This window comes from Pezoporus occidentalis, unplaced genomic scaffold (genome assembly GCF_034315485.1).
Source record: "Pezoporus occidentalis ecotype Australia unplaced genomic scaffold, CSIRO_AGI_Poc_V1 ctg3, whole genome shotgun sequence".
Taxonomy (NCBI): Eukaryota; Metazoa; Chordata; class Aves; order Psittaciformes; family Psittacidae; genus Pezoporus; species Pezoporus occidentalis.
In genome coordinates this window covers 19,598,755-19,621,434 of record NW_026914940.1, presented here as the reverse complement: position 1 = coordinate 19,621,434, position 22,680 = coordinate 19,598,755, and the positions used below count along the sequence as shown (strand labels likewise).

The window sequence follows — 22,680 nt, the reverse complement described above, 5'->3', positions numbered from 1 at the left end:
GCTGTGGCTCACTGCCAGCCTATAGATGTGCAAGTCCTGGATGTGTAAATACCCAGCGCAGGGAAGAGGCAGCGCTGCCCACCCGCCGAGGGGCTCTGCGCGCAGGGCCAGCACCGCTACGGGGCAGCGATGGGAGGGTCTACCCGGGTGCCGGGGATGGGAAAGATCGGGGAGGCGGTGGGAGCCGGTAGGATGGAGGGAGGGGAAAAGCGGGAGAGGAGGGAAGGGGGTAAAGGGAGGAGAAGGGGAGGGGACAGCCAGGAGGGAGGGGAGAGGGGGAGCTGAGGAGATGATAAAGCCGGGGAGGAGGGTGAGAAAGGCCAGCGGAGCCGGGCGAGCGGGGATGGGGAGGAGGGCGTGAGCAGGGCTGCTGCGGGGCCGTGCCCGGTGGTGCGGTACTGCCCGGACGGCAGCGGCGGGGAGCGGGACGGCGCCATGGGCTGCGGAGGCAGCAGGGCCGACGCTATCGAGCCCCGCTACTACGAGAGCTGGACGCGGGAGACCGAGTCCACCTGGCTGACCAACACCGACTCCGAGAGCCCACCGCAGGAGGGCGGCAGCGCCGAGGCGGGCGGCCCGCGCCCCGGTGAGTGGGGCCCCGCCGCTGGTGGGCCGAGCGGGAGGGGCGGTGATGAACACCTGTATACACATATATAGATAGTGCATGTAGGCGTGTATGTCCCCCTATAGATGGTGCATGTAGGTGTGGGTGTTCACCTATAGATAGCACATGTAGGTGTCTATGTCCACCTATAGATAGCACATGTAGGTGTCTATGTCCACCTATAGATAGCACATGTAGGTGTCTATGTCCACCTATAGATAGCACATGTAGGTGTCTATGTCCACCTATAGATAGCACATGTAGGTGTCTATGTCCACCTATAGATAGCACATGTAGGTGTCTATGTCCACCTATAGATAGCACATGTAGGTGTCTATGCCCACCTATAGATAGCACATGTAGGTGTCTATGCCCACCTATAGATAGTGCATGTAGGTGTGTATATCCCCCTATAGATAGTGCATGTAGGTATGTACGTCCACCTACCTATGTGCTTCACCTGCTCTGCAGAGAACGCCTTTTTCTACACTAACCAAGAAACATGCACACCCCGGGGTCTGTGCTTAAAGATGTCGTGGGCTGCCCACAGCACCACTGAGCGCTCCGGGCTTCTGCCGGTCCCCAACCTCCAGGAAGGATTGTGGCTGTTGGCCCCTGGGCGTTTCTCTAAGAGCTTATTCAATATCTAGAGATCTTCTCCCCGTGGTGCTTGGCATGACAGAGAGCATATAAATGCCATCAGCAATGCAGTATCACCAGAGGGGAACTTGGTCTTTGAGGCTCTTGCTAAGGCTTTTTTTGCAAACCAAGTCATTTGGAAATAGGTTTAGAATAAGGAAGATGTGGTGATATGCCAGCCTTCTTCCACACTACCTCAAATTAGGATGATACACAGAAAACTAATCAGATGGTTGGCTGCCCCAGAGCTGACCTACAAGTTGGAATTTCCCATTTTTTCTCATTCTGGGCTGAGCACATAAGCTATTATAGTAGGGACAGAGATGGGGAAGGGAATGAGGAGCCCTGAACTGACAGGGGGTTTAAAATATTTTAGAATTATGATGTATTGCAGTGGTATCTAGAAAGCTCCAGCAATGAAGGCTAAACACAGGGATTGTTATCTCTGCAGCCACACTTAGCATTACCTGTGCTCCTTAGTTTACTTAGCTATTACTGCTTAGCTACTTGGCTGCTCTAAGTTTAGTTGGTGCCTAAACATAAATGGAAGCCAATTAGTTCAAGATTTGATATTGAACAGGAGGTGATAAAGGGGTAGACCGGTAAGTATTCTTCCTAGAAACAAGTGATACTTGAGTTTGTGTTTACAGATGAGAATACCAGAAATAAAAAGAAGATAACACTGAAGTCCAATAGAGACTGATTAGGGTAAGAGAAACTCTTTTACAAGAAAACTTTGCAGAAGAGATTAGAGAGGAAGGGAATGAGGACAGGAACAAAGGAAGGACTAGTAGGACTTCAGGAAGGGTGAGACTGACTCTTTAACACAGCTGTGGTGGCAGGATTGCACACAGGTCCCGATTAGTACCATCGAGTACCTCATTGAGAGCTGCTGTGGGTTAAGGCAGGTTAAGGTTAAGGTAGGAAAGGAAAGGAATAAGGAGAGGTACTCCAATGACTAGAAACAGAATGTTCAGTGAATTTACAGATGAAAGGGAGAGGAAGCAGCAAATGGAGGGGCAAATAAGGTCAAGTATGAGTTTAAGATGTGAAGAGGAAAACCTGGATTTATTGTGAGAACTGAAAACTACCTAAGAGTGAGAGATGAAAGGGAAGAGTGAGGGAGGGGTAAGAGCAGGATGGGGGAGAGAGAAGATGGAATGTGACACTGGCATAAGTGGAGGTAGGAAACTTCTGTAACTGAAACATAGAAAAGGAGGAGGCAGCTGGGGAAAGGGGGACCAGCCAAAAGGCAGCTGGGGAGAAAGGAGTGAAATTGTTCTTTGTCATCTTTTGTTTGGAACAAATGGTGAAATTCTGTTAAGAGAGAGAAGTGGAGACAGGATGAAGGAAAGATTTGAGGAAAAAGCTGTGATTGTCAACATCTTTCAGTTAAGTGGGGAAAAAAAAAACCCACCAGACACTGGACATCAAAATGGAAAGAGGAGTAAATCACTCAGGGATGAAAGAATGTATAGTATACAGGATCATAAAGTGTTAATAACTACCATATATTAATCTTAATAATTTCATCCCACCCCAAAATTTTGTTATATCCTTCTCTTTTTGTCAGCCAGCATCTGCCTTTCTGTGTTTGCTCACTGGAGCTATATGTATTTGTGTGGCCAAATATTTGTATTTTTACTAAAGCATTCTGAAAGTTAAAGTGTTTTTAAATTGAAAACAAGATAATGAGATTGGTTTGTTGTTTGTTTTTTTTTAATTTTCCCTTTGCTTTGCCTTCCTATTTCAACTGATCCTATTTCACTTCCCTACTTGATTTTTTACATCAATTTTAACGAACTGCATTGCAAGCTCCCTATTTTTGACAGGGAGATATATAGAGCAGCATCAGTTGTTATAGTATAGCTGTATAATATAGACAGACAACTTTTCCTAGGTTCACAAGTCACTAACAGCTGTGAATATAGGTGATAGCAACTTGTTGCAGTACACTGCTGAGGCTTTGACAGTGATGAATAGAGTAAATTGATCCTGATGAAGAGCGGTAGAAGAGCAGTGTGTACCTTCATGAAGCACTGCTGGTGGTGCTGGTGGTGAAACTGAAAGACATCATCTAGGAGAGAAGCGTATGTGCTGTTCTTAGGCTGGGTGGTTTCCATGAAGGGGGAAAAAAGGAAAGACTCATGGTGAGCCCAAACAATAGTATGATTTCTCTTAAGAACTTCCACTGCTATGTGAGCGAACAACTTTTCACAGGATTCGGCTACTGCTATAGTTGGGGAAAATAATAGGTTAGATTTCTGCTTAGTAACCATTCTTTGATCTTTGCAACCCCTTGCACAAATTGCCTTCTCTTTAGAGGGTCTGATTCAGCTAAGTGGAAGAGTTAGCACAAATAATGACTTTCTGGAGAAGTAAGAATCTGTAGGAGCAGGAGAGTCCCCGGGGCAGTCACCACAGGTTACAGCAAACCGCAGGGGAGAAGCTGAGTTAACAAAAACTGCACAGAACCTGTCAAGTATTGGAACACATTTGCATAGCCTGCTGTGTTACACCAGGGTAACTTATATATGTGTGTGTGTGTGTGTGTGTAACTTCAGATGCACAATTTCCTACCAGAAACCAGTTCTGTAAAAGTGCTTTACAAACCCATTCAGTATCAACTATAACAAAACATTTTTTGATGTTGTTTTAAAGCAGGCTTTAGGTCATTTTATTTCTATTTTTTCTATTTTTCAGTGTATTCAATTTATTTTTTTTATTATACTTGAAATTGCCTCAATGGATAAAGCAGCATGTTGCCTCATGGTTAGAGAAACCTTACAATCATGATTTACCTCATGGGCTGCAGATGCCTTAGGACAGGATCTTTCCTTGTTGTTTTCCAACAGCAGCCAGCACAGTAAGATAAGCTAGACATTGTTACTGAAATGCAAATAATAATGATTAAGTTTTTCACTTGGTGAAAAATAATTCTTTTGAATTAGAACTAAAAAGCTGCATATTGTTTGCCTCAGGGCTCACTTGTTCAGTTCCTCAGCTCATAAAACATTTGTTTTTTTATCATTACTTGACTCTCAGTATTGGCTAATGCTTTAAAAACAAACATTGTTTGTTTATTCTTTGTAATTTGCACTGTTTCTAAAGTAAAGTCATTTTTCCCTGGAGCATATTAAGGAAAAACATTATCCGTGTTTCACACACTCACCAGGGACTTGGGAGAAAAACTTGCTCATGTCATCAGCAAATGTACCTACAATCAGGGGTCTGCCAGGAATGGAATCTGAAATCTAAGATCAGTTCATCCCCTAGTGAAGGCATTTACAAAATAACTATGAAATGGGAGTAGAATCAAGTCCTTCGTAAAAATAATATAGAAAATTAGCAGAATACAGGAGAAATTTTATTGTGTTGTAGCAATCTGGCTGGCTAACAGTTTGTCTTGCATAGTTAACTTATATATAGTTGTGCATTTATGAATAATTCTTGCTCTTTTCTCTGGGGTTACATGTCCAGTTTATGCTGCTGCACTTATCTTTTCTGGTCTCTGACAGCTGTGGGAAGTTTTACAGTCCAGGTTAATCTTTGCAGCTGGGCTCTGTCCGAGACTCAGGATGCAGAATACAGGGTTTCAGAGGTAACCTTGCACAGAGAAGTTTTTGAGGATTGCTTTTCCATTCTTCACAGTAGCAGGACTGGGAGCAGCACAGTGGAAGAGCAGGGCTGTGCGCACACCAGTTGCCATAACAACAGGGACTGGTGCTGGTCTGGACCACAGCTGCAGGCATCTGCTCTTGCAATTACCACATGTTCGTAAAGGTAAAACCTTAGCAGGAATGAGTAAGCAAGCATCAGGTTGTAAATTAATAACTTGATGCAGCAGATGGCTCCTTGCAAATTGGACTGCAGAGAAGTATTTAATAAAAATTCTATTTTAGGTTAAGAGCCAAAGAGGGATCACTTTTACTAGTGTGTAACATTGGTATATCAGGATCTCTTTCTGCTCTTGTGTCCATTTACTACTGTTTTTTTATTAACAGGTTTCTTTTAAATCTGGTATGTTTAAGAAACAATTTTAACAGTTATTCTGGTATTTTCAGGACATAACCTTATTACAGTTCAGAATTACAGTAAAAGTGAATAAATATAGCCTCTGTCTGGACTGTAGGCATATTACAGGAATTCCATATCCCACCGTAGCCAAGACCCTGGCTATAATGATGTAATGGGTTTGCATGGCAAGGTTTTGGTAGCAAGGGTAGCTTCTGTGAGAAGCTGCCAGAAGCTTTCTCCATGTTTGACAGAGCTAATGCTAGATTGCTCCAAGATGGACCCACTACTGGCCAAGGCTGAGCCCATCAGTGACGGTGGTAGCACCTCTTGGATAATGTATTTAAGAGGGGGGAAACGTTATTGCACAGGAGAAACTGCAGCTGGAGAGAGGAGTGAGAATATGTGAGAGCAGCAGCCCTACAGGGACCACTGATGGAGCAGTTCATGAAGAACTGCAGCCTATGAGAAGGACTCACTTTGAAGGTGTTCATGGACGACTGCCTCCTGTGAGAGCAGAAGAGTGTGAGGAGTCCTCCCCTGAGGAGGAAGGAGCAGCAGAGACAACATGTGGTGAACTGACCACAACCCCCATTCCCTGTCCCTCTGCACTGCTGAAGAGAGCAGTTAGAGTAAATAGGGAGTGAAGTTAAGCCCAGGAAGAAAGGTGGAGGGAGAAGGTGTTTTAAGAATTAAGGGGGGTTATTTTCTCATTATCTTGCTCTGATTTTGATTGGCAATAACTTAAACTAACATCCGCAAGTCCAGTCTGTTTTGTCTGTGACAGAACTGGTGAGTGATCTGTCCCTGTCCTTATCTCAACCCTTGAGCTCTTTGGTATATTTTTCTCTCCCCTGTCCTGCTGAGGAGGGCAGTGGTGGGCTTTGGTGGGCACCTGGCGTTCAGCCAGGGTCAAGCCACCAGACTGAGGAAATTATATTTGCTGAAACATCCCATTTTAATATCATTTCCGGATTCTAATTATGTGATCTCTGCTGTTTCAGTTGTCACAAACCTCTATATGGAAGGTGGTACCAAGGAAAACTTTGTAAGCCACCCAAAAAGAGAAGACAAGAAAAATACCTTGCGCGATGTTTCATAGAGTAGGGGGAGAATGCTTTTGCATCTATATTTTACCACCTAGCTTTCAGAAAGCGGCCTTCTTATGTGTCTTTTCTACTTTGTACACCAACTTTTTGTGTTAACATTTACATGGATGTTTAATAAACTTCTTAAACATGGGAAGTGCCTCTGTAGAGGGGGTTTGTGTAGGTGCTTCCATCTGCACAAGAAGATTAGGTTTAAAGCCTTCTGAAAGTCACTTTCTTAGTAGCGTGATTTGGTAGGGCTGTTCTTCAGAGGGTTTCTTTCTGAGTGGCACCTCATTTTGTGTCGTACCTCACTACACCCTGGAAAACCACATAAACAGAAAACTTTGGTGTCAGCACTGGATCTACAAACTCAGTACCAAATGTGGAGGTAAGCCAAAGCAACGGAAAAGGCCAGAGCCCCTGCTGCCTCAGAGGAGTTAACCAGTCCCATATGCTGTAGGGATTTCTAGTCAATCTCATCTCAGCACATCTGCCGGAGAGCAGTGGGAAGTGCTGCAGGAAGGAAGGGAAATAACGCTGATGCACCACCCAGCCATATGCCTCCCTCGGGAACAGAAAAATAATCATTTTTGCCAGAAAACCCCTGACATTTCTGCATCAGTCTATGGGTCAGGGAATTATAAATAACCCTAGATAACAAAAGAAGAAAGTAATAGAATTAAATGGATAATCTCAGTAATAAATTATGGTTGTCAATCTGCTGACCCAAAACTACTGGTCATTGCCATTCCTCATTCAACACGAACACAGTTAAAGATTGCAGTATTGGCCTAAACCAGTATTTACTCCACCACAAGACAACACTGAAATTATTGGAAAAATTAGACTAAGCTGATAAATACAGTTTTTTGTAATAACCATATTTTCCAGCCCCACCATAGCTGTTAATTCTTCCAATCCACGCATTTTCTTCGTTCCTGTCACTTGACGGTTCAATACGGTGTTAATTTCACATAGGTACAGATGGCATTTAAGAACAACAGCTGAAATACAGATTGGAACCAACAAAGTATTTCAACATATTGTCAGAGAACTTTGGCATTTCATTTTATATCCCCAAGTCATCCACCCCTTCCCACCCTACTCCTCAAAACTAAATATCTCCTATTTTTAAGGATGGGAAATAGCCCTATTGATATTGAAACCACCTATGCTTAAGCTTTTTGCTAATTTATGGAAGTACAAGTGTTACAAAATGCAAATACTGTTTGAGATAATGTATAGGGAATGTAAGTTATTTGGATGGGAATGTTGCTGCTATTTTGCATTATGGCCATTCCATGTAATTATATGCTTTGTGGGTGTTGTATTTATTTTGTTGATTCAGTTGAAAAATGTCACTGATACTTATTTTGCCCATCAGAACACACTAAGCAACCTCTCTCTACCATCTCTAAAAGTATTTTAAAATTAGTTCTTTAGTAATAAATATCAACTGCTGTACAACAAGGAAGAGTCCATAGAAAGCAAAATTTTATTGGAAGTATAATAATAAGATAATTGATAGACAAGTTATTTTCTTCTATTATGAGCATTCAGCTTGCTGTCTTGTGAGATGTATTAGACTCAATTGCTGGGAGAAATTCAATCTTGTTTAATGGTAGGTGATTGGTGACATTCAGGTACTGGACAAAGCTTGCTGAAGGGTCCTGATGTCTCAGGGGGGAGCAGTTGCCCCAGTAGCCCTGCAGCAGGAGGGTAGGGCAGGGGCTGGCAGGGCTCTCCAGCTGCCTGCTCCTTCCTCAGTCTTGCACTTTTTGACTCTAGGATTCTTTCAAAACTGCAAAAGCTGAAAACCCCCATTTTAAAATTTAGTATAATAATTTTTCCACAAAGCCTCTTAATCTCTGATTAATTCCCATTTGACTAATGGGCAAAAACCTGCTAAACCCTCCTGCAGTCTGTAGCAGATCTACTAGGATTGATTGCCCATGGTTTCCCCCAGTATACTCATTTACCCAGTGGTAAAATAAATTCACTAACAATAGGATGCGCATTAATGCTTGAATTAGATGAAAGGCTTTCCTAGCTCCACAGGACCAGAAAGGAGGAAGGCTGTTGAGCACCAATGGAGATGATTGGCAGGAGAGGTGTTTTGAAACTTTCTCTCCAGATGGTTTCCTGTGGAAAACATTCTTCTTGTAGCATTGAAATCTTTAGTGAGAAAAACTTTCTGGGTGCCAAAGGGCTGTCATCAAGTACAGGAAGAACTGTTGCCCTCTGCCTGGGCAGCAGGCACTGGGGAGGAGGGATGGTGTCTGAAAGGTTTTGAGCAGGAGACCTGAGCAGTGGGTTTTGTTAATGGCAGTTCCTGTCTGCAGGATGCTCAGGAAAAAATTGTTCTGCAAAATTATTTTTCTTGTGGAAAAAGCTCTATTTCTTTTTTCCCTTTAAATCCTAATTCAGGACATTTAAAAATTCTTGTTTCTTTTTCTCAGGAGTGAATTTACATTTTCTGGTCAGTTCTAATCCTGTATTTTCCAGTTTAGGAATATAGAGTTCAAAACTAACACTAACAAACGGAATTAGCTTAAAGTGAAGGCTCCTGCCAGTGTGACGTAGAGGTGTGCTGTATGTCATACAGGAAACACAGTTCAGAGTGCAGTTTATCTCATTGCCTGTTAATTAAAATATTAAAAATTTCCACAGAGCACGTACTGCAGTAATCTAGCATTTAAGTGACAGAAATCTGTCTTTTCTGTACCTGTGGTCAGGTATAGGACTTTCAGGCTTTTTTTCATAGAATCAGAACTGATCTTTCTAGTCCCACTGTTTGGGGTTTTTTCCCTCAGATATTCCTGCAGTTTAAAAATGAAATAAGTTGATTGCAGTTAAAAAGATCTGAAATTCAAAGTTGGGTTTTATCTTAAATCAAAACGCAGTAATGGTTAAGAATCAGAAACTGAATGATGGAAGCCAGGAGTTTATTGTAAGGCTTTTTGTTTGACTCACATAAAGCAGTGCTCTCTTTTAGATTGTGCGGATAATATTCTGAAAGCTGTGTGATTGTGTGCATTTCTCAGGTTCTTCATAAAAAAAAAAGTGCCTTGGTTCTTCATAGCATGCAAATAAATGATGTGTTCCTATCTCAATTTTATTTGATGAGTACCTGCATAACTTCTTCCCTAGACTGTCATGCTGCCTTTCCTCTTCCGTTTAGGAAAAATACAGGTTAAAAGTAAAACAAACAGGTAGATGGGGAGTGACATTTTACTGACTAGCATGGGCAGCAGTAGGCTGCAAGGTAGGATTTTCCATTAAGGTTTTCCTGAATCCACTGATGCCCTCAAGATTGTTTCTGCATTGCTGTTTGCTTGACTGAGCCTTAAATTTTAAGCAGCCTCCTGGGAGATCATGTATTCGGGCTTGCCTGTTCAGATGGATGCTAGATACTGAGAGCAAAATAATCAGCCAATACTCCATAGATTGATTTTTTTTTTTTTAATATATATATATATGTAATTTTTTACCAGTTTCCTAGCAATGCATATGGTTGTGTTTCTTCTTTGTTTCATATGGCTATTGTCTTCATGTTCCAATTGTCATTCTTGTAAACTGCTAGTATTTCCCCAGTGGGCCATCAGAATTGCTTCAAGCACTTGCAGTGCTAAAAGCATGGGTTTCTGCCACTTGGATAAAGCTGGTGCCTGAGTGCTTTCTGAGTGTTTACATTGCCGTGGAAAAGATGCAAAAGATTCTTTCCTGAATTAATTCCTGTATGGAGCATACCTTTGGGACATTCACAGCTTTCCAGTGGCTGACATTTCAGCAAAGTCTTTGTAAATTGGGCCAGTAGCTAAACACTCATTGTTAAAATACACGTCTGATGTCTTACCTGGAACATTTAGCTTCAATTTACAGCTGCTGAACCATTTCAGAAGCTTGAGTTTCTTTTAGATGTTTTTCATAAGGATTTCTGTTTGGTCTGCCTAAATATTTTTGCTGCTCCCTAGTGTGATTAATTGAAATGATACTATCTGCTCATCTTAAAATTTCATGTGTGATTAGCTAGGTAATGAGAATAATAATACTACTTTCCATTTCTGGATTGGAAATTGTTCTAAAACATGAGTGATGTGTCATAACCACATCCTGAATGAGAACAAAAGACCACGTGAAGGAGGAGGAAAGGCCATGTGAACATCTACAGATCTAAGCTGCAACTAAGAACCTGTCTTCAGATGGGGTGGGTACAGTTGTGGGAAGGATGGCTGAGAGGCAGCCAGCTTGTTTTCCACCTTACACAGTGCTTTCCTGTAATGGGAACATCTTTCTTTGTATTTTAAAGGAAAAGATCAAACAGGAACTGAGCCAAAAGCAAGCCCCTTTGGAAAACAGGCTGACTTGACTTGGTTTGGACACCCATGATATAAAGTATTGTGCTTGGAGGGTACCATTTTCAGGTGAATTTTTCATGGGCAGCACTGAAACAGCCTGTGTCTTTGCATGTACAAAAGCAGATCCCTGCACTGCCTGTCCTAAAATGCAGTATTATGAAAAGCACCTCAGAGGTTTGCTATTTGTAGGTTATTTTTTTCGCTTTGGAGGGATGAGTGATGTGTTTCTGGCACATCATGTGGCACTGGTAAGTTGCTTAAACCATTCCATCTCATGATTTTCCGAGGAATAAAATATACTCAGTCTTCACTGTCTTCCAAAATGTAGCCAATTGTTATTCCACAATATAGCAAAAATTTGGTGGTTCTTTCCTGTTCCGGTTATTAAAATTTTTCTTTATCCAAATTCTGCTGTCTTTCTGACATTAAGTGCTTCCCTAGCACCACCATTACAAATTTACCTTTTCTATCTTCCCTCCATAGTCAGACCAATTCCCCCTTATTCTGCTTCTGAAGTCTATTTTCCACATAGCATCCTTTGTCTTGAGCTTTGGAATGATCACACATTGTTTACGATTGTTGCAATGTTTGGAATAAATACAGATTTTATATTCACCTTTCATTTCATAGATGCAGTTGCAACATTATTAAGTCTGTTTAAAGGTACTTGTACCATGATTCTGTATCATAATTTGAAATAACATATACCAATAGGCAAAGACTTAGCATCTGCCTGTACTTGGGAAAATAAGCCGTATAAGGAATATCAAGGTTTTCAGCTTTAATGCTGCGTGTTTTATAGTCTACTTGTCTGCTAGAACCCTTGAATACTCTCTAGTTGAAATTGTCATACTACAGTAACAAATCTGATCAGACTTTCAGAGCTATTTACTGTACACTTATTTATCTCTGTTAAATTCCAGTTTTAAAGTTTTTTAGAAAATCCTTTTATCTGACATAAGGAGCCTCTTGCCTTATTTCAAAATGGCAAGGGTAAAAGAAGTTTTGAAATACAGAAATCTATAGGACTGTTTGTTTTAAGTTCAGAAAAGAACTTAGGAGATAGGAAAATAAGCAAACCTGCCAGCCAAAACTGTCACAAGCTGTGGTGCTTGGTTTCTCAGTTTTGCCAGGACTCCAATGTGCATATATTCATTTAAAAGCATTAAATATATTAGTTGTAAGTCATTTCTTTTAGTACTGGATTAAATATTTAATACCATAATCTTACAGAAAAACATAATTCCATAAGGCTCCTGAATGTGAGAAAACCATGGCCAGATCAGGATCTGAGTCTGATTTGCCTTCTGCTATTAGCTATTATCTGATCCCTGCTGTCTTTCATGAATAGAGAATTTCCTCTTATTTATCACCTACTTCTCTTACCTCTGAAAGTAAAAGAGATACCTTCTAAACAGAGGATGAAGAGGCTGTTTGTGGTGTAGGGCGAGCTGAGTTCAAACAAGCACACCATGGAAGCTGCGAGGAAGGCACACAAAGCTCTCACCACTCCCCCATGCCTGCTGTGTGCTGGGACATGGCTCAGCCCTGCCTGGCTGGAGTCAGCTCGTGGGGTCACCTGCCATGCCTGCGTGGGGATTTCATGTAAGGAGGACAGATGTCCTCCCTTGCCTTCACCCCAGCCTGTGCCGGAATCATTTCTGTGGCACCTCTCAAGAGAGACTCCACAGTTTCGATGGCTGATACACAATGCATAGGAGATGCAAATACATTTAGCTTGTTTTGCTTCACTGTCTAAAATTCATATCACACGAGAGTTTGGATAAATCATTCTGGATTCTCTGAATGTCTAGACAGCTTATTGAGTTATTATACTTACTGATTCAAGAAATGCAAAACATCGTTTCTGATGACATTTTCTTGCCTTCTCCCTCCATAGATCTTGTGGTTTCTCCGTCCTGGCTTTCAAACCCACTCTTTGCTATGCCTGAAAGTTTCTAAATGCTTTCTTGTTAGGGGAAAAGAAAAGCTATTGCAGATTTCCTGAGCATCTGGACTCATCCCTGAGGCTACTGCTTTGGAGGAGATGACTTAAACTTGACTTTTGTCACCATCTCCACTCCATTAATTTTTGATGGGATCCATGCTGTGTTGCTATTTCTGTAGCAGAAGTACATACCAGCACTCAGGCCTGCAATTTGTAGCTTTCCCAAACATGAAAATTTTCAAATAATGAAAACAGGTATTTCAGGGATCTCTGTACTTATTATCACTCTGTAGCATTAAAAGCAACTCAGTGATGGTAACAAATACAGATTTCCTATGGAAGCAACTGCACGTTGCTTCCATTCGTCTTTACTGTGAGTTATCTGAGTCCATTTTTACAGTGCAGTATCTTATTATGCAGGCATTTGTTAAAACATCTTCTGCATTATTCATGTGATAACAGCCACAATGAATAAAAAAAGGTGCTGCTGAACAAGAAAATTGAACCTCACCGGTTTGTTCGTAGTGAATTCCAAAGATGTTAGTTTAGCATATTAATCAACAGCTACCCACCTTAAACATATACATGCTTGTTATTCAATGTGACAGCACAGGGTCCATAGTTGAGGGTCAGATCTATAGCTTATTTGGGTCAGAATTCATGCCCAATTTTGCCCACTACCTGCTGCTTTAAAATCAGGTAGGAGAATACTGTGGCAAGCACATGTGGAATAATTCTCTTCACAAAGACCTAATTCTTTTGTCTAAGATTAACTTTGCCTCTGTACTATGAGGCTTTGTACCCCTCCCAAATTTATTGACAGCATTGGCTATCACAGCATTGCTGATTTTTGTTAGTCACAGAAATCTTCATTTCATCTGATGCTGCTCTTCTGATGAGGTCTGTGCAAACAGATACAGGCAGACCTAGCTTTATGCTATCCATAGTTTGAGAAGTTTCCTGTAGCCTTGATAATTAAGGGCTATCTCTAAATTTCACAACCTGGTTTGTTTCTCTCAATCATCAGCAAATCATTCTTAATCATAGAATCATAGAATAGTTAGGGTTGGAAAGGACCTTAAGATCAAGTTCCAGCCCCCCTGCCATGGGCAGGGACACCTCACACTAAACCATGTCACCCAAGGCTCCGTGCAACCTGGCCTTGAACACTGCCTGGGATGGAGCATTCACAGCTTCCTTGGGCAACCCATTCCAGTGCCTCACCACCCTCACAGGAAAGAACTTCTTCCTTATATCCAATCTAAACTTCCCTTGTTTAGGTTTTAACCTGTTACTACAGTGTGACTCCCGGCTTAGAGCTCTGACTCACACATGGCTAATTGCTTCTCCATCTCCTTTCCTAACAACTGATTTTGTCTATGATATCAATCTGTACCACTTACTGTTCTGCAGCAAGTAATTTTTCTGCCTCTCATCTGGCACTGTGGAGTGTTAGGAAGAAGTAAGAGCCAAAACACAAGTAGGTGTGACTTTTGGGAGATGCAGGAGAGGTGAGATTTACTCTTGTCAACAGGGAAGTTGCCTGTAGATTTAAATGGGAGAACAGCATTAGTTTTTGTATCTAGCACAAAAGGCAGTTTCCAGAGACATTTTTTTTTTAAATGAACTATAATTTAATATTTTGAAGTTACAACTCAACTCTTTTCTATCGAAAAGTAGATGATTTAGCATTATTAGTCACCACCACTACAAGTTAAACTGTCTTTGGAAACTAACACCATCTTCTGACTGCTCAGGGAAATGCAGGGATTAGTTTGTCTTTAGAGTCTTACACAACTTCAGATATTTCTGTATCAAGACTTTGAATATTTGGTTGAAGCTTTATCGATTTCAGTCATTCCCAGCTGCTACCGATGTTGCTTTCTACTGATAAAGCAGCTTTTCTTGCAGATTTATGGAAAATAATTCAGGACTTTGCCTCCTTCTTAATCCTCTTAGTACTGCACTTGAATTCCCACCTCTTTCACGGCAGAAGGTTATGATGACACAATGTAGCAATGAGCAAGTAGCAATGAGTTGCCTTTGGTTTTACTCATAGTTATTTTTCACTTAGTATCTGTGACTCCTAGCTTCTTCCTGTTTTGATACCTGCATTGCCAGTTAGTAAATCTGACTTTTTTCTATTTGAACATAAAGCTTGTTATAAATGAGCTTTGAAAAAATAAATAATACCAAAAAAAAAGACAGCTACAGTCATGCATCCTGCTTGCTCTTTGTATTTGAATATCAGACCCAGCACTGCAACCAGATGTTTAGTACTCTGCACCCACCATAAATGACAACTGATTTTTGTTAATGCAATAAGATGAGAAAATTGTTTTAGGCTGGCCAACATCATATTGTGCAATGCATGCCCTATCCACACAGCTAGAGCAGAAAGCAAATTACTCATTTATTTGATTACTGATAATTCAAACTGTATGAAATATATTATTTCTGAACTTCTTTCCTCAACTTCTAATGAAAATAAATGTTCAAGGCCCTGAACAGAGCAGTATGTATGTCCATCCACATTAGTCTCATCTGTCATACTCACATCTAAATTCTTAATTTCCCAGAACAGAAACAGGTTAAAGGGGAGCCTCTCTGGGTCCTTAGTTAAACCCTGGTCATGCCAGCAGCTGTGTGTGTGAAGAAGCCAAAGGAGATCTGCAAGTGAAAAAAAAGGCTGATATACTTCACTCATTAACCAGTTTTGCATGTTTTCTGAGCCAGTGTTACTCAGGCCAGTGGACTACAGGAGAAAAACTAAATAAAGGAAAGTGTGAGGGTAAAGTTAAGCAAAGGAGGTAAACTGCTCTCACTGCAGTACCATACCACACGTTCCATGACTTGTGCTATCACAAAAACGTGCTGAAACAGGGGAAACCCAGAGCCAGTTACAAACTGCTCGTCTGTGTTGATAGCACAATTTCCTGTATACCTACTAGGTCTTCTGGAGGATGGGAAATCAGCACAGACAGCTGTAACTGCAGCATCAGCCACAGCTGGAACCCTGAACACCGAGAAGAGGAACAATTGTGGTTCTCAGTGTGTGAACTCTATGGTCCATGGTACGGGAGCTACAACGCAGAGACAGAATGGCTTCAAGACAGCAGAGGTAAGAGTATCATTATGATCTTTGACACTGAGCAGTAGCTTCAACCAGGTCAAACTTATTTTCATTGCAATCTTCCTTGCTGCAGTCAAACTGCATTTAATGCCTTGGGATAAGAAAAAAATGGCTGCACCATAACCACAGCATGATAGAGCCTAACACCTCTGACAACACCTCATCCCTGAGTGGCCACAAAATCGATGTCTTATTTGGCAATTGAAGTAATACACACATCTGTTACAGTGAAAAAACCCCACACATATATTTCCATCTCAGTCCAGCTGTGGCATGTATTGTGCAAACTGTTTAGGCTACCTGAAAGAGAATGGGTTTTTCCTTAAGTGCTGTTTTGCTTATATTATGTGCGCTGCATGAACTCTTCCTGGTTCATCTAGAGCTGGATGTGAAGCCTGAAAAAGTCAGTGGCAGTCTTTACCACAACTTCAGCAGGCTTTGGATCAGACCCTCCTCCCTTGTCCACCTCACCTGTGTGTTCTATGTCTTGTAGAAGGATCACCCAGTGTAACAATAATGTATGAACACACAAAGCTTCGGGCTAGACCAAAGCCCAAAAATCTATCCTAGCTGCCTACCTGCTTGTCTCTCACATGTTTCCGCCTGCTGCCCTGTTTGTTTAGCAGCTGCTGAGCTGTTGCAGATTAAAGGAATCCAAAAACTACAGTTGGTTTACTGCTTCCTTGGTTTCTCAGATGGGAATACCTCCCAGCACAGCATGTGGTGGAACTGCTACATCCATCCCATAGGAAGCTGTCTCCTCTAGGGAATTACATCATTGACAGAGGCAAATTTAGATGCAAGGGGACAGAGTAAATGAAAAAGAGAATTTGGATTTCACTTTACCTTGCATTTGCTAACACATAACACATTGGTACATGTCTATTTTATACCTCCGCTCTATTATCTTCTGCACTGCTGTAATACAGAAATATTCCTCAGTGACATGTATCCCTCTGACATTTCAATGAAGTGTAGGTGCCTGACTGAGAGACCTATGGCTTTGAATGTATCCTCCTGCCTTTTTCTAGCTAAGATAGATTCAGTAACATATCTGTACTGTTGCAACCTAGTGCCAAGAAAATTTCTGATAAGTAGAGCATTTGCATTATTCTATGCATCTAGTGCAGATGTTTAAGAAAGGAAGCTAAGCTGCCTAAAGTTCTTATAGTAAAAAAATAAATGTATTTTCATACAGTGAAAATGTAGTATCTAAGTCAGGCTCCAGCTCTGGTTTACCATTTTGAATCGCTGTTTCTCCACTGACTTTTCAGGGAAGCTTAAGATGACCAGGTTTCCAATTTGGACATCTAAAGTTTGGGTGCCTGGAGTTGAGTGACTATCCTCCTAACTCAAAATGTGCCTATTTTATTCATCTGAACATTCACACTGACAACAGTTTTTCTTTTATCTCTTCATGCTGTAGAATACAATGCAGTGCAGCACAGCACATGATGCTTTCAGGAGACTTGGATTCTGCCATCAGCCTGTGGGGTAGTAGGGAGGAAATTGCTTTACCTCTCTGTTTCTCATTTTCTTGGGCATCAAGCTCTAAAGTGTCCTATTGCCTTCACCCAAGCATCAGCTATTTGACAAGGTACAATCTGTGGTATGGAAAGAGAAAGGGTTTGATACAGGCTGCATCTGGGAAACTAGTATCCTCTCGTAAGGGTAATTTCAAAACTTGGAAGTAAACGATGCTGCTGAAGGGTTCCTAATACCAATGAAGGCAATAGAATGGTCAGGCATCCCAAAAGCAAAGGTGGTATCCAGATTATGTCACTGATTGACAACAACCTGATTTGATTTTTGTGACTTGTCTAGTCTTTGGAGAGTCCTTGTGTGGACAGGAGCACTGGGGGAGCAGACAGAAAAGGAACAGGTGTATTCAGGCTGCAGAAATGTAAAGTAATGCACAGCAGCAAAAAACCACCATGTTTTGCTCTCAGATAAACATGTACCTTCCACTTATGTCAGTGGAAGTTTACCAGACATTATTCCACCTGGCATTGTTACCATGTAAATGATGGCTAATTTACCTGGCATTCTTTACACTTACAACTTGCCATATGAAACACTGAAAGTGCGATCATCAAACCCACCTAAATTAGCTCTGTGTCTCCACCAGCCCGGTTCTGAGTGTCCTTTGCTAAACCTATGCCCTTTAGTGCCCAGTACAGTGCGTTGCTTATGGCAACAAGCAGACAGACTATTTTGAATATTTGGAAATAATCTGATGAAGCTCTGAAAGGTATATACTCTAAGTGGGTCTTGCAGGCTGAACTAAGTGTTATTTTGAAATTATCTTTACAGTTAAGAAACTTAAAGTAGAGAAGGCTAGTCACACTCAACTGCCAATGACATCAAAAGGAACCTTGAATTTCCACTTCTAGACTAAAACCAGATTTATTTGCTTTTAGAATACGCATGTGCAGAGATGATGATTATAGCCAAGAGGGTTGATCCAAAGCTTACTGACATCTGCAGCCTTTATAGCAGTTATAAAAGCTTGCATCCATGCTGAATGAGAAAGTTGCTCTGCATCACAATACTGTGTAAAGGAAGCTGGAGCCATTCTGTTGATTAAGTAGAACTGTTCTCATACATTAGGAGGTAATCATCAGTGACTCTTTGTGCTGTCAGTAGAACTCATTGTACTCTTTAAAACTTTCAGAGTAAATGGGACACACAGAAAATGGCCACAAAAGAAGTCACCATTAATGTTACAAAAAACATCAGACAAAGCGACAGAAGGAAAACAAAGAATTGTGTCAATTAATGAGGAAAACCACAGGTGAGGATGGACCTAACAGGGCTTCACTGCAATTTAAATGTCATCAGTCACTGAAGATATGAAGATCTCCAGATGTTCCAGGTTGAATGCAGCAGGATGCTGCTGCTGCTGAGCACCTTCAGAAGCATGTCGTGTAGAAGCTAGCTGCAGACACTGTAGGATATTTGGATGTCATTTCCCTAAAGCAGTGGCACTGCACAGACATGTGCCAAAATTTGTGTCATTTGGTTTTTACTAAGTCTTGTGTTATTTGCTTGTACATCCTGTTCTGCATTACTATTAGGATGAGGCTGGAGGATGAGAGGTACAGTTCATTGCAATTTAAGCCAGGAAATGAAGAAATTAATCTGCATTTTTAGTCGTAAAAGGTAAACCCACGAAATTCATTAAAACTGCTCACTATCATAAAACTCAAACCCAGAAACTGACACAAAGGCCATTCCTACTAAGTCTCCTTTAAACTATATATCCATTATATATAGCGAAGTCATATAAAAACCTTTTTATATATTACTTATCCTTTAATTACTTAATTTATTTTCTGTATTAACAGGATTTAGGTCTTAAACCCGGTATCATTCATATCGCAATGACAGCTCCAAAAATTAACTTTACTTGATCAGACATAGTGGATTTGCTGTGCACTTACCTGTATCATAGTACTTCATGTTGATCATAAATACACAGCTAAAAGGAGTACCAATGTTCAGTGTAGCAAAGACCAGGAATTAATTCAACTTACTGCTTCTCAATATAGAAGTAATAATACATATTCTCTGTGAGTCTGTATGTTTATGAAGAGTTAAATTTATTTGCCTCCCCCCTTAGACATACGGATATCATTAGACAGCCATTTAAAATCACTATTCAGAAGCTGTTCGTAAAAGACAGGTGGCACTGGGAAGAAAATCCATGTATGAGCTGTAAAAAGTCCTTTTTACACACTAGGTAAATAAGTATAAATAGAAATGTGGGCCTGAATCCTAATTTATTCCATATTAGGATCATTTCAATAACTTTCTGCTAGGTGTGTGAGTATTTAATACTTTCCTTGGAGTACAACCTGTCTATGCAAGAGGGAATCGATTATTAATTATTCCAACAAAAATCAAATTGAAATCTAGAGTCAGAGTGAGATTTCTGCATACAATGGCATAGGCTGAGAAATATTTATTTTTAGAGGTCTTAAAAAGGAGCAAAAATTTAGGGTAAGCTTTCTGCAGGTCAGTGTGTTACCCGGTAAGAGATCTGGTGCTGTAAGTTTCCACTGAAGATCTAAACATGTTTGAAAATAGTGCTCCATGGGTAAGACCATGGCAGTCTGCACACGTCCTTCCAACTTGTGGCTTTCTGCCAACTTGCTAGCAACATTATAGGACAGGAAGGGACCTGACTCACTCTAGCAATAAACAGTGGCTGTAGCAGCTCAGCAGTATTAATTTAGAAATGGCTAGCCATTGCTGGTGGCCGGGTACTGACCTAATTGAAAGCACATGGTCAGGATCCTGCATCATTTGCATATAACAGAAGATGAACTGTTTCAGATCTGTGCCAGACTTGTAACCCATTTGTGTTTCAAAGGATTTACTGGCAGAGAGAGTGCAGTGTAAACCTGTATGATAGAGGAAAGCTAGATAAAGTGGTTGATGATGCTGGTATATGAAAGAGTAGAAGGGATTTTGAAGGAAGGCAGAAGGGAAGGTTCATTGTGTAAAAAGCTGTTCCACAGATAGTTGTCTTGGGTGGATACCACATTTAGGGCATCTGGATGCAAGAACAAAGACGTCCTGATGGTGAGATGATTATTTATTAGCTAAGAAATTTTGTAGCTTTGTGCTGACCAGATGCATCCAATGTCTTAGGTCACACAACAGAAGCAAGCCTGCAATGCTGCATAGCACATTGGTACGTGAAACAGCCCTAGCTGTATGTCAGCAGTCAGCAAACAGGGAGTTTCTGAGTCTTGTATCCAGAGAACGAGATGAGACAGGATGGTTAGCAGGAGATGGCCTTGGTACACAATTATCTGGGCAATGCTGCAGACCTTGCTTATGTTGACCACATTCCCCTGCAGGGTGGCAACTGTAGAGTGGTGAAGTCTGACTGCCCTGTATGACTTCTCCCTCTGTTCATGATAACTTTCCTGAGATACTTCAAGATCCCCTAAACCTGTCTATATCCTGAAACCCAGCTTTAGGGCATTCAAAGGCTGGATCCAACTTCTTTGGTACAAACCATGTCCAATGACAAGCAACTTTATGCACTCTTCTCATGTGACACATTGCTGTTCTTATTCATTAGGTGGTAATTGAAAAGAAATTACATTTTCTCTTAGATGGCTTCTTAGTTCTTGATGTGTAACCTTCAAGTGACCTTAACAAAACTAAAAGCATGTTGTGGAGATGTGGATCCTGCCTTTATACATAGATAAGGTTATATTCATGTTGTCTTTACTTTCCGTCTGCTAGAGCCAAACACTAGTAGAAACAGCCAATTTGTTTATAAAATAATATACCACTGTATAATTAAGGGTGACAGAATGTAGTCCATACTGCTTAAGACAATTTAAAGTCCTAAGAACAGATCCCTGTACTGGTTTTAGTGGAAGAAGCAAGCTCAAATGTTCATCTGGATATTTTCACGCCAGGTGGCCTTCCTAAGAGTGAAAAGTCCTATTTACAAGGTCTGTTCTTCGAGTAACATCTTTTAAACGTAAGCAGCTTAAATACAGGAAATAACCACAAGACATAGACTTTTAGATAAAGGACTTGCAGACATCTCTGTCTTTTTATATGACAGGATTTTTGAAATGTAATTTTCCCCAAAAGATTATACCACTTAATTTGTTCAATGTCCCTTGGTTGCACATGAGGATTTCTACAGCTACACTGAAACAGCATGCTTTCTGCTGGAGTGATTTGCTAGCATCTGGTGAGCTTTTGTCATTTACCTGGGTTTAGGTTTTAATCAGAAACAAACTTATTTTATCATGTTTCCATAATTCCACCCAACATATAGATAGGATTTTCCTCTGATGTGTATACACATGCAAAATACATTTTCTTCCACTATGTGAGAAATATAATCACTCAAAAGAAAGTGGACATTAGCTAAAGAAGAGAATTTACAGTTACCAATAGACAATGTTAAGCAAATTTATCTTCTCAAGACTCAGTGCAATTTTCTCTTTTAGTTTTCCTTCATTTTGCCCCTTATACTTCCTTAATGTATTTCATCATTCTGCCATTTCTGCAGGACATTGACTGGAAGGCACACAATTTTACTGTGTGACAGCAATGATACTGAAAATATAGGGAAGTATAATTATTGTGTAAGCAATATTGGGTTAAACATGCATTGTTGTTAGCCGAATGACTGAGATTGCATACAAACCAGAAAACAGGTATTTTTGATCTTCCTGGTATGTTCATATACATACATATTCACAGGTGCATGTCTCTGCATGTGTACATTGTAATGTCTTTAGTGCATACTTCCGTTCTGCAGTTCAGGCATGGTTTTCTGAGAACCTTTTACCCGTGGTTTTAATTCTGACACCCAAGTGTAAAATGTTTTAATGTTTCAGCTGAAATCTGGTTTACCTGCTTTATGAAAAGAATGAGCTAAATAACCTGTGCACAGAAATGGTGTTTGAAAAAGCAAGCTTAGTTTTCTTTGGAAGTAATTAATAACCTACCTAAATTCAAACTAGACTAACAGGAGCATTTTTGTACTCTAATTTTATCTGCAAATTATTGAAGGTTGACCTTGAACCTGAAAATGAAAATAAAGACAATTTTTAAAGTGTCTGTTTATTACTCCTCGCATTTTACATTCCTGTGTTTGTTGTTGATTTACCTTCAAGAGCTAAGACGCTGAGGTAACCTGCGAATAAAAAAGGCATTTGATACACAGTATTACTCTTGTGCTACTCAGGGCTCATCCAAATATAATGACTGTGGGGACAAGGGATGACATGCTCCTATCAGGCATAACATGCTCCTATCAGGCATAACATGCCCATATAATGAAAGCCCCGCTTCTTGGGTGGGGATGATACCTATTTGTCCTTCTTCTTTTCTCATCATTTTTTACCAGT

General features: G+C 40.7%; 1 protein-coding gene and 1 long non-coding RNA gene across 2 annotated transcripts; both read left to right on the top strand.

Moving 5' to 3' along the window:
- Positions 1–279: 279 nt before the first annotated feature.
- BAALC (BAALC binder of MAP3K1 and KLF4) lies at positions 280–22,388 on the top strand. Its single transcript, XM_062627263.1, has 3 exons — positions 280–586; positions 15,606–15,775; positions 18,462–22,388. Exons 1-3 carry the CDS (start codon positions 436–438, stop codon positions 18,564–18,566), a joined length of 426 nt encoding a protein of 141 aa, XP_062483247.1. The 5' UTR covers positions 280–435; the 3' UTR covers positions 18,567–22,388.
- LOC134167979 (uncharacterized) lies at positions 4,701–8,165 on the top strand. The gene is made up of 2 exons (XR_009966348.1): positions 4,701–5,026; positions 5,629–8,165. It is a non-coding gene; the product is annotated as an uncharacterized LOC134167979 (long non-coding RNA).
- Positions 22,389–22,680: the final 292 nt, after the last annotated feature.